Source organism: Oryx dammah, unplaced genomic scaffold (assembly GCF_014754425.2).
Source record: "Oryx dammah isolate SB20612 unplaced genomic scaffold, SCBI_Odam_1.1 HiC_scaffold_12, whole genome shotgun sequence".
Taxonomy (NCBI): domain Eukaryota; kingdom Metazoa; phylum Chordata; class Mammalia; order Artiodactyla; family Bovidae; genus Oryx; species Oryx dammah.
Window position 1 is genome coordinate 54,896,567 of NW_024070196.1, and position 12,687 is coordinate 54,909,253.

The following is a 12,687-nucleotide window of genomic DNA, read 5'->3' on the forward strand; positions in this document are numbered from 1 at the left end:
TGGTAACTTTTATGTTATGTATACTTAACCACAAGTAAAAATAAGTGAAAAATAAAAGAGCTATACAAGGCTGGATAGTATCTTCCCCACATGAAGAGCTGAAAGGACTTATAGTGCCGTCTCCCCAGGTGTTTTAATAGGTGAAGGTGAAGGTGAAGGTGAAGTCGCTCAGTCGTGTCCGACTCTTTGCGATCCCGTGGACTGTAGCCTACCAGGCTTCTCCATCCATGGGATTCTCCAGGCAAGAATACTGGAGTGGGTTACCATTTCCTTCTCCAGGGGATCTTCCTGATCCAGGGATTGAACCCAGGTCTACTCGCATTGGAGGCAGATGCTTTAAAAGAGAACAGTATCATTTGGCCTTTTCAGATTGACTTCTTTCACTTAGCAATATGCGTTGAAGTTTCCTCCATGCCTTGATAGCTCATTTATTTTTAGTGCCAAATAATATTCCATTGCCTGGAATGTACCATTGTTTATATCCATCTGTCTACTGAAGGACATTTTGGTTGCTTCCAAGTTTCAGCAATTATGAATGAAGCAGCTATAAACATTTGTGTGCAGGTTTTTGTATGCACAACAGTGTTCAGCTCCTTTGGGTCAATACTGAGGAATGTGACTGCTGGATTATATGGTAAGAGAATGTTTATTTTTGTAAGAAACTGCCCAACTGTCTTTCCAAAGTGGCTGTCCCATTTTGCATTGCCACCAGAAACAAAGCAGAGTTCCTCTTGCTCTACATTCTCACCAATATTTGCTTTTATCTTCTTGATTTTGACCATTTGAATAGGTATGTAGTGATGTGTGTGTGTGTGTGTGTGTGTGTGTGTGTGTGTGTGAATTGCTCAGTTGTGCCTGACTCTTTGCTACCCCATGGACTGTAGTGATATCTCGTTTTAATTCACATTTCCCTTCCCTAATGACATATGATGGGGCGCATCTTTTCATGTATTTATTTGCCGTTTGTGTATCTTCTTTGAGGAGGTGTTTATTAAGATCTTTGGCCCATTTTAAAAGTGAATTTATTTTCCTATTGTTAAGTTTTAAGAGTTCTTTGTATATTTTGAATAGCAGTCTTTTATTGGATATATCTTTTTTCTCCCAGTCTGTGGTTTCTATTTTAATTCTCTTGAACAGTGTAGGGATTTGATGTCATTTTTTTTTGTTTCTAGTTGTCCTTGGAAAGGAGTTGTTGTGAGTCAGGTGCCTAAATTTCTTGTATTATAAATGGATTGGAAATTATAAACACTCCTGAAATCAGTGGGCTGAAGGATTACAGTTTATGACATTTCTGAAGCAACACAATTAACTTATAAGCCCAGTGTTATAGGAAAAATGTCAGGGATTAAATGGCAGAAAGGCTAATTGTTGTTTAATTGAATTTTGAAAAATTCATTCTCCCTTGTTAGACACTGTGTCTAAGGTCAAAGAAGGCAAAAAAAAAAAAAAACCCACAAAAACATAGATGGGAACTCATGCAAACTTGCAGAAAACATTTGGAAAATGAAGGTGTCAGAATGAAGTTCTAACAATCAGTTAAAAATGTCAAAACATTTAAAATGTATTTTGACTTGTTTGGGAGCTCTGTTGGAGTCCAGTGATTAAGACTGACTTCCAATGCAAGGGGTGTGGGTTGATCTCTGGTAGAAGAACTAAGATCCCACATGCCATAAGGTAAAAAAAAAAAAAAAAAATTTGGACTTCCCTGGTGGCACAGTGCAGGGGACATGAGAGTTCAATCCTGCTCCTGTACTGCACAGGTTTGATCCCTGTCTGGGAAAATCCCAGATGCCTTGGAGCAACTAAGCTGATGCGCCACAACTGCTGAGACTGTGTGCCCCAACTATGAAGCCTGCGCGCTTTAAGGCCTGTGCTCTGCAACGAGAAGCCACCACATGAGAAGCCCATGCATCGCAAAGGAGGGCAGCCCCACTTGGTGCAACTGGAGAAAGCCTCAAAATAAATAAACCATTTCAAAAATGTTGAATGTATTCATTGGAAATTTTCATGTCAAACATCTCAATTCAGGGCAATTTTGCCCTCCAGAGGACATTTGGCAAAGTCTGGAGACATTTTTGATTGTAACCTCTGGGAATGTATGCTAGTAGATAGGGTGAAAGCCAGGATACTGTTAAACAGCCTAAATACCTGGTTTGGTGGACTAGCTATTCTTTTCCTTAATATTCAGTAACATGTATAATTAAAAAAATAAATGACATTTGTTTATGACCTGAAAGCGTCTTTCATATCAGTGGTGGGGAAAACAGGTCATACCTGGGATATGGCTTGCTCTGAGAAAGCACTCAGCTAACGGTGCTTTCTAGAAACATGACTTAGTAGCTTGAGGAACTCTTGCCAAAGGGACCAGAATAACTTTGTCTCTTCATATCTAGAATGGGGTTAGCTTCTCAATACTTTTTCTGTCCCTTGGGGGGATGGTGTGTACAAATTTAGTTTTTTTTTTTAATTAATTTTTAGTGGAGTACAGTTGCTTTACAATGTTGTATAAGTTTCTGCTGTACAGCAAAGTGAATCAGTTATACATATACATGTATCCCCTCCTTTTTGGATTTCCTTCACATTTAGGTCACCATAGAGCTTTGAGTAGAGTTCCATGTGGTATTTAGAGTAGGTTCTCATTAGTTATCTATTTTATACATGGTATCAATAGTATATATATGTTGATGCCAATCTCCCAGTTTTTCCCACCCACCCCAGCAGCCCCCTTGGTAACCATACTTTTGTTCTCTATGCCTGTGTTTCTATTTCTGCTTTACAAATAGGATACAATTCTTAATGTTCCACTAAGTCTAGTTTGAGCCTTACAGTCATTCCTCTTATCTCTTTAAGATGCCTTGGAGTATCTCTGCTTATTGTCCAGTTGAATGCTCTGAGGGCAACCATGTTTCTTTTGTCTTCATGTTTTGGGTATTTGCTGTGATATACCACCTGCCATCCCCTCTCTTATTGCCACAGTCTTCTGGCATCTCCACTGTTACAGGAACTTATTACAGAGTTTCACAGTCGTTTGCCCATAGCTCCATCTCCCCACTGTAACTGACTTTTCAAAAACTGACAAGGATGGTATCTGTTTCCTTTTGGTATCCCTGGTGCTTGGCACAATAAATGCTTTATAAAAAAATAAAACAAACAAAAGATTGAATGTAAGAACATCATAATATCCTTCATTACGACTCTGTTATAATGATGTTCTTCCAGAATCTCCATCACAGTATTCCTCAGGGATTCACATTCTGCACAGAACTAGTAATTGTTTCATTTTTTGCAAGAACAAAGAGAAGGTATCAGCTTTCCTGTCAGTCTAGTTTTAATAATGGTTAATTCTATTTGGCAGTGTCTCATCCTTTTAGTATTGGCGCACCATTCTTGGTTCTTCCTAACTCTCTTTCCTCATACGCTTCCTGTGCAGTTAGTTACTACTTTTGAAAGAAAATTGGTGGAGTTCCTGTGTTTTTTGCTTTATGTTTCTTTATCCTTATTTATTGTGTATTCTTTGTTCTGTTTCACACAAATTTTGCTAAGACTAACAGTTGTTCTAATAGGATATTAGTAGGCAGGATTCAGGGCAATACAAAATCATGCTGTGAACATTGTATTCTAATTTAGGATAAACAAGTCCCATGATTCTGGTAAAGCCTATTTCTGACACTTGAAAACTAATAGATTTGCCTGGATTAGAAAAACCAGCAACATTAGAAAAACCAGAAGCATTGACTAGATACACATTCACATCTTTCTGAGATTCTTTATATCAAGTCAAAAGTGGCTAAGACCCACTTTGCATTTCTCCTCAACTTACCATCCCCGAACTTTTGCTAACCTTCTTATATCATTAGAAGTCTTTCTTTTTCTTTCTCTCCCTCCCTCGTCCCCTCCTGCTTTCCTTTTTAAATGTGGCCAAGCCACTCAACTTGCAGGATCTTAGTTCCCCCAGCACAGATTGAAACCAGGCCCTTGCCAGTGAGTGGAGTCATAACCACTGGACTACCGGGAAATCCCTAGAAGTAATTCTTATTTTCATACATTTTTCTGGACTGGGTCAGCCCTTGCTACATGACAAATGCAGAGGATGGAAACATTTCTGACGTCTTCTGAGAAGCAGGTTTCATACAGAGAAAAGGATTAGGAGTCAGACAGTCCAGGAGTTCCAAACCTAGCTTCATCACCTAGAGCTGATCAACTCCAGATTAGTCACTGAGGATCTTTCAGACTCAGTTTCCCCATCTATAAAATGTGGATTATAATTCCTCCCTCTCAGTATTAGGTTATAGTAAAGATTAAATGAGATGTACTTGATAACGACAAAAAGAGAGAAGGGGCTTGATAAATTGTAGCTGTCATTATTGTCCCAGGGATGAATAGCAAATTATGTTTCTAGGGGAAAAAAGTGTATTAAGCAAGTTTGCACTTTGTTTTGTACTGATGTGTGTGTGAGTGTGTGGGCCGGCATATGATAACACATTTCTAGTTCTAGTAGTGTAGGGATTATAAAAGTACCGACAGGACTGCCTCCCTTTCAAATTTTAAAAATGTACATAAGTAGAACGTGTGTGTGTTTAGTCACTCAGTTGTGTCTGATGCTTTGTGACCCATGGACTGTAACCTACCAGGCTCTTCTGTCCATGGGATTCAACAGGCAAGAATTCTGGAGTGGGTTGCCATTTTCTTCTCCAAAATAGAACATATATATACACAACTTACTAATTATAAAACAATAATCTATTTTATTACTATAGTCAGGCTAAGAATTAGATCAAGTAGCATCCTGACTGGGGCTTCCCAGGTGGCGCTAGTGGTAAAGAACCTGTCTGCTAAGGCAGGAGATGTAAGAGACGCAGGTTCAATTCGTGGGTGAGGACGATCCCCTGGAGGAGGGCATGGTAACCCACTCCAGTATTCTGGCTTGGAAAATCCTATGGACAGAGGAGCCTAGCGGGTTGCAGCCTACAGGGTCACACAGAGTCAGACACGACTGAAGCGACTTAGCAGGCAGCATCCTGACTCCCTGAAAGGACACCATGCCCTTGATAACTACTATCCTGAGTTCTGCTTTACTTTCTGATTTTATCACCTGTAGGTACATCCTTCACTAAATATTTTATTTTGTTTTGCTTTTGAAATTTATATTAATGAAAACATACTTTAATAACCGATAAGGGAAAAGAAACTGCAAAAGAATATAGTATAGCTGAATCACTTTGCGGTATACCTGAAACACAACATTGTAAATGAACTATATACTTCAATAAGAAAAAGAAAACATCCTTTATTCTATTGTTGTGCTTCCTTCACTCAGCATTGTTTTGAAACGCATTATGTCATTGTGTTCAGCTGTAGTTGTTCTTTTTTATTGCTGTATGAAAACACTGCAATATAAAAAATTATCCTTTCTGTTGCTGATGGATATTTGGGTTGCTTCCAGTTTCTTTTTTCATGATGCTGTATGGTACTATCTGTACATACTTGTACGTGTCTCCTGGTGTACACAGGAGTTTTTCTAGGGTATACCCAGGCGTGAGTCACAGACTGTGTATATCATCAACTTTAGCAAAGAATGGCAAACTCTTTTTCAAACAAACGTTATGATTTGTACTCCCATCAGCTGTGTACCGCCAAGTCTTGCCAACACTGTCAGACCTCCTCCCCACCAATCAGCCCTGATCTGGCTGCATGTTATTGTATCTCTTTGTGGTTTTAGTTTTCTTATTTCCTGATGATGAGTGACGTTGAGACCTTTTCATATATTTGTTGGCCTTTTGGATTTCGACTGTTTAAGTCTCTTGTCTTTATTTTAAAATGTTCTATGAGACAGTTTCAATATCATCGCCTTTTTGCTGCAGTCGACAACCAGTCTTTGAGGCAGGTGGAATTCTCAAACTCAAAGCCTCAGTTGTAGCCTGTTAGCAGAGAACCATCTGGTTTATTTAACAAAGTAACAACTACTTTTACCTTAGCCAGGATTGATGAACAAGATCACCAATCAGAGCGGCCGGGCTGCCTTCCTCCTTGCCGGTGGCCATGAGAGCAAGGGCCACTGCCCCAGCATTCTCCTCAGACATCCCAGACAAACAGACGCGTCCTCAAACCTTGCGTCCTTCTGCTTAACCGCCAATTTCAAACTTCCAAGACCTGCCCTGCCGGGTCGGAAGAAACAATTTCATTGGCCCTCTCGTTCACTTCCTCTGTCCCTTTAAGGACTTGGGCAGGACCTGGTTGAGAGAGAACTGTCCATCATACGAGCGGGAACACTGATTGGTCCAGACGTGGCTGGCCTCACCCACGGCGTCCCCAGTGTTCAAACGCTACCGCGGGAGGCTGGGACAGAGCGGCGCGCAGATAGCCGGGATAGGCTGAACGGTGAGTCTGGTCTCCCCCAAGCTCACTTGTCCCTCGACCCACTTTACAAGACCAAGGCAAGGGCCTCCTCCACCACACCAACCCCGGCTTTGCTTCTCGCAGCAAGGAGGGCGGCGGGGAGTCGGGAAGATCTTCCCAGGCTGGCGGTGCAAGGGCTTTATCCCGCGTCTGAGCCGAAGGGTTGGCTAGGCTCTGCTGCGGCTAGAGGAATTTCCTTTCTCCAGCTGGGTGGGGTCCTGTGTTTCTTCTGCCCTGCCTCCTGTCGGCATTGCTAGTCGGGGCCGGCAGCGCCTTAGAATCTGTGTGACCTTAGCTTACTTTGGTGTCTTCATACTCTTTGCCCCAACCCGTCACCGCCTACTTCCTGCCTCTTTCACTCTGTTCCAGCTCTACGTGGTTTCCCAGCTACTGTTAGAGACCCAGGTCTTGCCTCAGAACCTTCGCTCTGGCTGTTCCCCCGACCGCAGGATACTTTTCTTTACCCAAATACCGGCAAGGCTTGCTGCTACTCCCTTCAGATTTTGGCTCAAATGTTCCCTGTTCAGTGAAGTGGTGTTGGAGAAGACTCTTGAGAGTCCCTTGGACTGCAAGGAGATGAAACCACTCAATCCTTAAAGAAATCAATCCTGAACATTCATTGGAAGGACTGAAGCTGAAGCGCCAATACTTTGGCCACCTCATGCGAAGAACTGACTCCTTAGAAAAGATCTTGATGGCTGAGAAAGATTGAAGGCAGGAGGAGAAGGGGACTACAGAGGATGAGATGGTTAGATGGCGTCACCAACTCGATGGACGTGAATTTGAACAAGCTCCCTGAGTTGGTGATGGACAGGGAAGCCTGGAGTGCTGCAGTCCATGGGGTCGCGCAGAGTCGGACATGACTGAACTGAACGGTGAAGCTGCTCTGACTACACTGTTATACACACACTGCTGCTGGTGCTGCTAAGTCGCTTCAATCGTGTCCGACTCTGTGCGACTCCATAGATGGCAGGCAGCCCATCAGGCTCCGCCGTCCCTGGGATTCTCCAGGCAAGAACACTGGAGCGGGTTGCCCATGTCTCAATTCCTCCATTTGTTTTTTCTTTTTTTTTTTTTGAATCACAAAGCTTCCAACATACTTGTATTATGTAATTTACTTATTATCAATCATTTGTTCAATAACTGTTTTTTAGCATTTATGTGCCAGGCTATGCCCTGGTGGAGCTTATATTCAATTAAGGGGGGTTGTTGTTGTTCAGTGTTTAAGTCATGTCTGACTCTTTGTGACTGCATGGACTGCAGCTTGCCATGCTTCCCTGTCCTTCGCTTTCTCCCAGAGTTTGCTCAAACTCATGTCCATTGAGTCAGTGATGCCATCCAACCATCTCATCCTCTGTCGCCCCTTCTCCTCCTGCCCTCAGTTTTTCCCAGGATCAGGGTCTTTCCTGTGAGTCAGCTCTTTGGGTCAGGTGGCCAAAGTAATGGCGCTTCAGCATCAGTCCTTCAAATGAATATTTAGGGTTTATTTTCTTTAGGATTGACTGGTTTGATTTCCTGCTGTCCAAAGCACTCTCAAGAGTCTTCTCCATCACATCAATTCTTGGGTGCTCAGCCTTCTTTATGGTCCGGCTCTCACATCTGTATGTGACTATTAGAAAAACCATGAAGTGAAGTGAAGTCACTAAGTCAACTCATGGACTGTAGCTGACCAGACTCCTCCGTCCATGGGATTTTCCAGGCAAGAGTACTGGAGTGGGTTGTTATTTCCTCCTCCAGGATATCTTCCCTTCCCAGGGATTAAACCTGGGTCTCTCGCATTGTAGGCAGACGCTTTATTGTGTGAGCCACCCGGAAGGTCATTGGAAAAACCAAAGCTTTGACTATACAGTTCTTTGTTGGCAAAGTGATCTCTCTCCTTTTTAATATGCTGTCTGGATTTGTCATATAGCTTTTCTTCTTAGGAGTAAGCATCTTTTAATTTCATGGCTGCAGTCACTGTCTGCAGTTATAAAACAAATTTTAAGTAAGTGAGTATGTCAGATCAGTGTTGCAGTGTTACTCTTGTTACACTGAATAAAAGTCTGATTTTTAATCTGTGTCACCCGACTGAGCTTCCCAAGACCCAGTGGTGGCTGATTTTTCACCTCCCTACCCGTGATATCTTGAGAGAAAGCTCAGGATTTCTCAAACCCTTCCCGCTCAAATCAGCGGAACACAATAACCTCCTCCTGTCTACTTTCGTCACCAGCGGGGAGATGTTGAAGTTCAAGTATGGAGCACGGAATCTGCTGGACGCTGGTGCTATTGAATCTATTGCCAGCCGGGCCTCCAGGCTGAATCTTTTCTTCCAGGTAACAGACTGGCTTGTCAACTTTGCTCACCTGTATGTGTTTCCTTGGAACCTCTTTGTGACTCAGAAGTTATAGGAATTTGTTAGAGGACTGAGGCGAATCTAGGAGAAATTTCCTTTCGTGTTTTATGTATGCTGAAAGTTGTGGAAAAAGGAGCCATTGTGCCAGGAATGGGTAGCTGAACTTGCCCTCGAAGGGGGACCTTTTTGAGGATTTCACACACGTTACACTTTTGCACTAAAGTTTGCCCTTTTATTAAGGAAAAGTAAATGAACAAAGACACTCTTTTGACTGGAATTTCTATAGGTGTAACCCTATAGAAATATAGAAATCTTTTTCATTCAAGGGATGTTTATGTTTTAAAAAAGTTTTGATAAATACCAAACCTGTACAACCCACATTCCTCTCAAGATATAGACCGTTTCCATCACTCCCAAAAGGATTAAAACTTAATGCTGTGAGATTTTTTTCCCAAGTAGATTTCTAATTCTTTTGTTTGTTGTAGAAATCTTTGTTTGATAAGTCAAAGAGAAAATACAGATAGTGGTGAAGGTTTAGGTTTGAATCCTGGCCTCAGAATGTGTTAGCTGTGTTACCTTGGGTGAGTCAGTTGCCTTGTCTATATCCATTTTCCATTCTTTGTATTATGATAGAAGTTATAGCACCTAATTTACAAAGTTATGAGGATCAAATAAGATAATTCATGTACTTAGTTCTTGCCCAGCTCTTGGTAAGCCCTTTATAAACGATAACTATTATTAATGATGAGTGTAGAAATAGTATTAGCTACAGTAATAATAAATTTATGTTCACTTAGCAGTAACTACTAAATAAGGCATTTTGGTAGGATTATCTGTATGATGATAAATCTAAGGTGATTTACAATGTTATATTAGTTTCACTACTAATACGTTCTTGAGGACATTTTCCCCAAGATACTGGTATTGGGGAATGTTCAAACAGATCAGAATGTGGACAGAGTGAAAGCTTAGGTTGTTCTGTGGGTCACCATTTAAGTCATGAGGTATTTTTCTCTTATGAATGGTCTATTTTTAACCTCAACTGACTGGAGTACTACCACTTTTTAACCCATTAATTGTTTTACTCCAAAACTTCCAATTTATGACAAAATTCTTATAATGTACAGATATGAGAGGGACAGAGACTTGCTCAGAATCATGGAGCTTTTAAATGACAAAGCCATACCCCATTTTTGGTGTGGGTGTGTAACTGCTGGGCAACATTGCCAGTGTATATCAGAGTTTAGTAAGTGTATCTTGTATTTAAATGTCATTATACCAGCAAAGATTGTGTGTAAATCCCCAATTCCTTTTTTCTTTTTTAAACAAGTTCCACCCTCTGCCCTGAAAAGCTATTATTTGCAAGCATAGCATAACCCTAGCACTTGCTTTAATATAAGCAGAATAAGGATACTGTTTTTGCCCCCCGTCCAGCTAAAACCCCACTCCTTCTTGGGTGGGACTTGAACCCAGCCAAAACTCAGATTGGGACTTGAATCCATCATTCCTGAGTTAGGAGGAGACTTGAACGCACTGTTGTTGTTTTTTAAAATTTTTAAATTCAGCTGCACTGGGTCTTCTCTTGCAGTGTGTGGGTCAAACTCATTGTCTTTTAATTGAAACTGCTCACCTTGTGTCAGAACTTTCTGAAGCTCAGGTTCTTTTCAGCTCGGAAACAGCAGAGTGAGTTTATTAGCAGAGGATGCTTGTGAGAGACACAGATGGTCTGGCAGGGGAGCACAGCACTGAGAACAAAGAGGGCTATATTTTTATTGTCAAAGAAAAAGTGTGGAGTGGAGTAGACCACCTTCCTCATTTTGGGGTAGATGTTCAAAGCTTAGGTCTTTAGTTTTCCTTTGACCTTGTGTGGTTAATGAGGACTGTCATGGTGCTATTTAAATGTATATTAACAGAAGAAAGGTAATGTATACTAAAATATGGTAATTCATCTCAGGTCTTGATATTATGACCCCTTTCACCTAGTTTCTTTCCCTTTTACCCTCTATTCCTGTCTTGACTACCTGCAGAAATGCTATTCTTCAAGGACCATTAACTCCCTGACTTCATGTAACAAGATACAGACCTGATATCTATTGTCTTGTGTTTAAACTATTGGTACCTGTGGCTTGAGTATGCCTGGCAAATGGATGCATCTGGTCTTCCTTCAGGGTAGTGTAGATTGTTACTGAGGTGAAAGTGTCCGTTGCTCCTTTGTGTCTGACTCTTTGTGACCCCATGGACTGTAGCCTGCCAGGTTCCCCTGTCCATAGAATTCCCCAGGCAAGAATACTGGTGTGGGTAGCCATTCCCTTCTGCAGGGGGAGCTTCTCAACCTAGGGACTGAACCCGGGTCTCCTGCATTGTAGGCATTCTTTACCATCTGAACCATCAGGGGAGATTGTTGCTAGGTTACTGGGTTCTTTTCTAGAGTGGTCATTAGCTTATAGCGGTCTCCCAAATGCCCTTAAAATTCCCTCTTGTCTTTAATCCCCTCGTGGGATTTCTAAACTAACTGATTATCCCACTTTATCCCTATCCCAGTGTCCTTTTAATGAGGTTTGGATAGAGAGTAGTGGTTTTGTTTTCCATGTAGACAGGGTCTCAGTTTCTGCTTGACAGTAAGTACCTCCCCAAGAGTTCCAGGTCAGTGGTTGGCAGGCTTTTAGATTTTTGAGCCAGCAAAATTTTACAAATTTGCTAGGCTGACTGAGGTTTGCCAACTTTGTATTTTGCTAAGTAAGGGATGTAAAAAAACACAAAAAAGAAAACACTGTTATCTTCTGGTCCTTTCATTTCATAAAGAGGATATTTTAAAAAAACACCAAGAGGGGAAGGATGTTTCAGAATAAAGGACCATTTTACAATTTGAATACACTTAGCTTTATAAAAGAGTCATCATGCAGTGTTCACTTTTTCTTACTTTATGACAGACGTGAAAACTTTGTTAAGACTCAGTACTGTATTTGGGAACTGCTGCTTAGTCTAAACTCATCAGAGGAGAGAAAAACTAGGAATCTTATTTTCCCAGGAAGTGGCAGAACTCTAAAGTGCCAGATAGTGTGGTCTGACTCAGTGCTTCACAAACCTGGCTGAGGTCTGACTATCTTGGGAGGAGGTGTTACTGAAATATATTCTTAGCCACAGACTGGTAAATTCTAATTCAGTACCTGAGAATCTGGTTTTTGGTTTTTAGTTAAGTTTTCCAGGTGACTCAAAGGTAGTCGTGTTACTGAGCCCAAGCTTGTTCTGCTTGCCACAGGACAGGCCAGTAAATCAGAATATGAGTTGTTGGAACAAGGAATAACTATTTTAATTGGAAAGCTACCAGATGGAGAAGATGGCAGACTGGCATCTCAGAAAACCATCTTCCCTCAGTTGGAGTTCTGGCCCCGTTTATATACAAGAGGGGGAGGGGCCCACTGTGGCACTGACCAGTGGTCAGCAGGACCACTAACTGGCCGCTTCCTTGGGAGCAGGTCCACTGTGGTGCTGAGCAGGGCCCCTATAGCTTGTGCCTGCCTCGCAGCTATTGCACCCAGAGTAGGAAGGTGCCACACGACACCAGAAGGCGGCAGGGTCTGAGGAAGTGCGGGCTGCTCTAGTATCATTGTCCTCCGGCTCTCAGTAGAGCCTGGTTATCTGAGGCGGCAGACGCTGTGGCCTCAGCTGGCTTACTGGTCAGTTTGTGACTGATGAGGTGGCTCAGGAGCTGGCATCGTGGGAGTGGAGCTCCCTTCTGCCACTTGGGCAGTGGGTTAGTGGTGGTCCTGGACCGACCTGGTGGGCTAGGTTTAGCTGCATGCAGAGAGGTGTAGTGGAGTGACCCCTGCTTTAATGGTGTGTGCTGGCCAGTGCCAGGGAGCGGGCAGGAAAGGGCCCATCATGCTTCTGGTTCTGGCTGAGGAGGCTGCTATTGGGCTGTTACAGTCAGTTTGTTCTGTCATCCAGGGCTGTGTAAC

General features: G+C 42.2%; 2 protein-coding genes across 5 annotated transcripts in view; one reads left to right on the plus strand and one right to left on the minus strand.

The window, feature by feature from the left end:
• The window catches only part of LOC120871390, an 81,649-nt gene extending 75,569 nt beyond the window's left edge, over positions 1–6,080 (minus strand). The window contains exon 1 of the mRNA XM_040251288.1: positions 5,971–6,080. Coding sequence (XP_040107222.1) covers positions 5,971–6,080 — 110 coding nt within the window. The remainder of the gene's footprint in view (positions 1–5,970) is intronic.
• Positions 6,081–6,328: 248 nt separating this feature from the next.
• The window catches only part of CIT (citron rho-interacting serine/threonine kinase), a 171,882-nt gene continuing 165,523 nt past the window's right edge, over positions 6,329–12,687 (plus strand). For all 4 annotated transcript variants that reach the window (XM_040250781.1, XM_040250783.1, XM_040250782.1 and 1 more), the window contains exons 1-2: positions 6,329–6,378; positions 8,606–8,708. In XM_040250781.1, the coding sequence (XP_040106715.1) occupies positions 8,613–8,708 (96 nt within the window). In that variant the 5' untranslated portion in view covers positions 6,329–6,378; positions 8,606–8,612. The remainder of the gene's footprint in view (positions 6,379–8,605; positions 8,709–12,687) is intronic.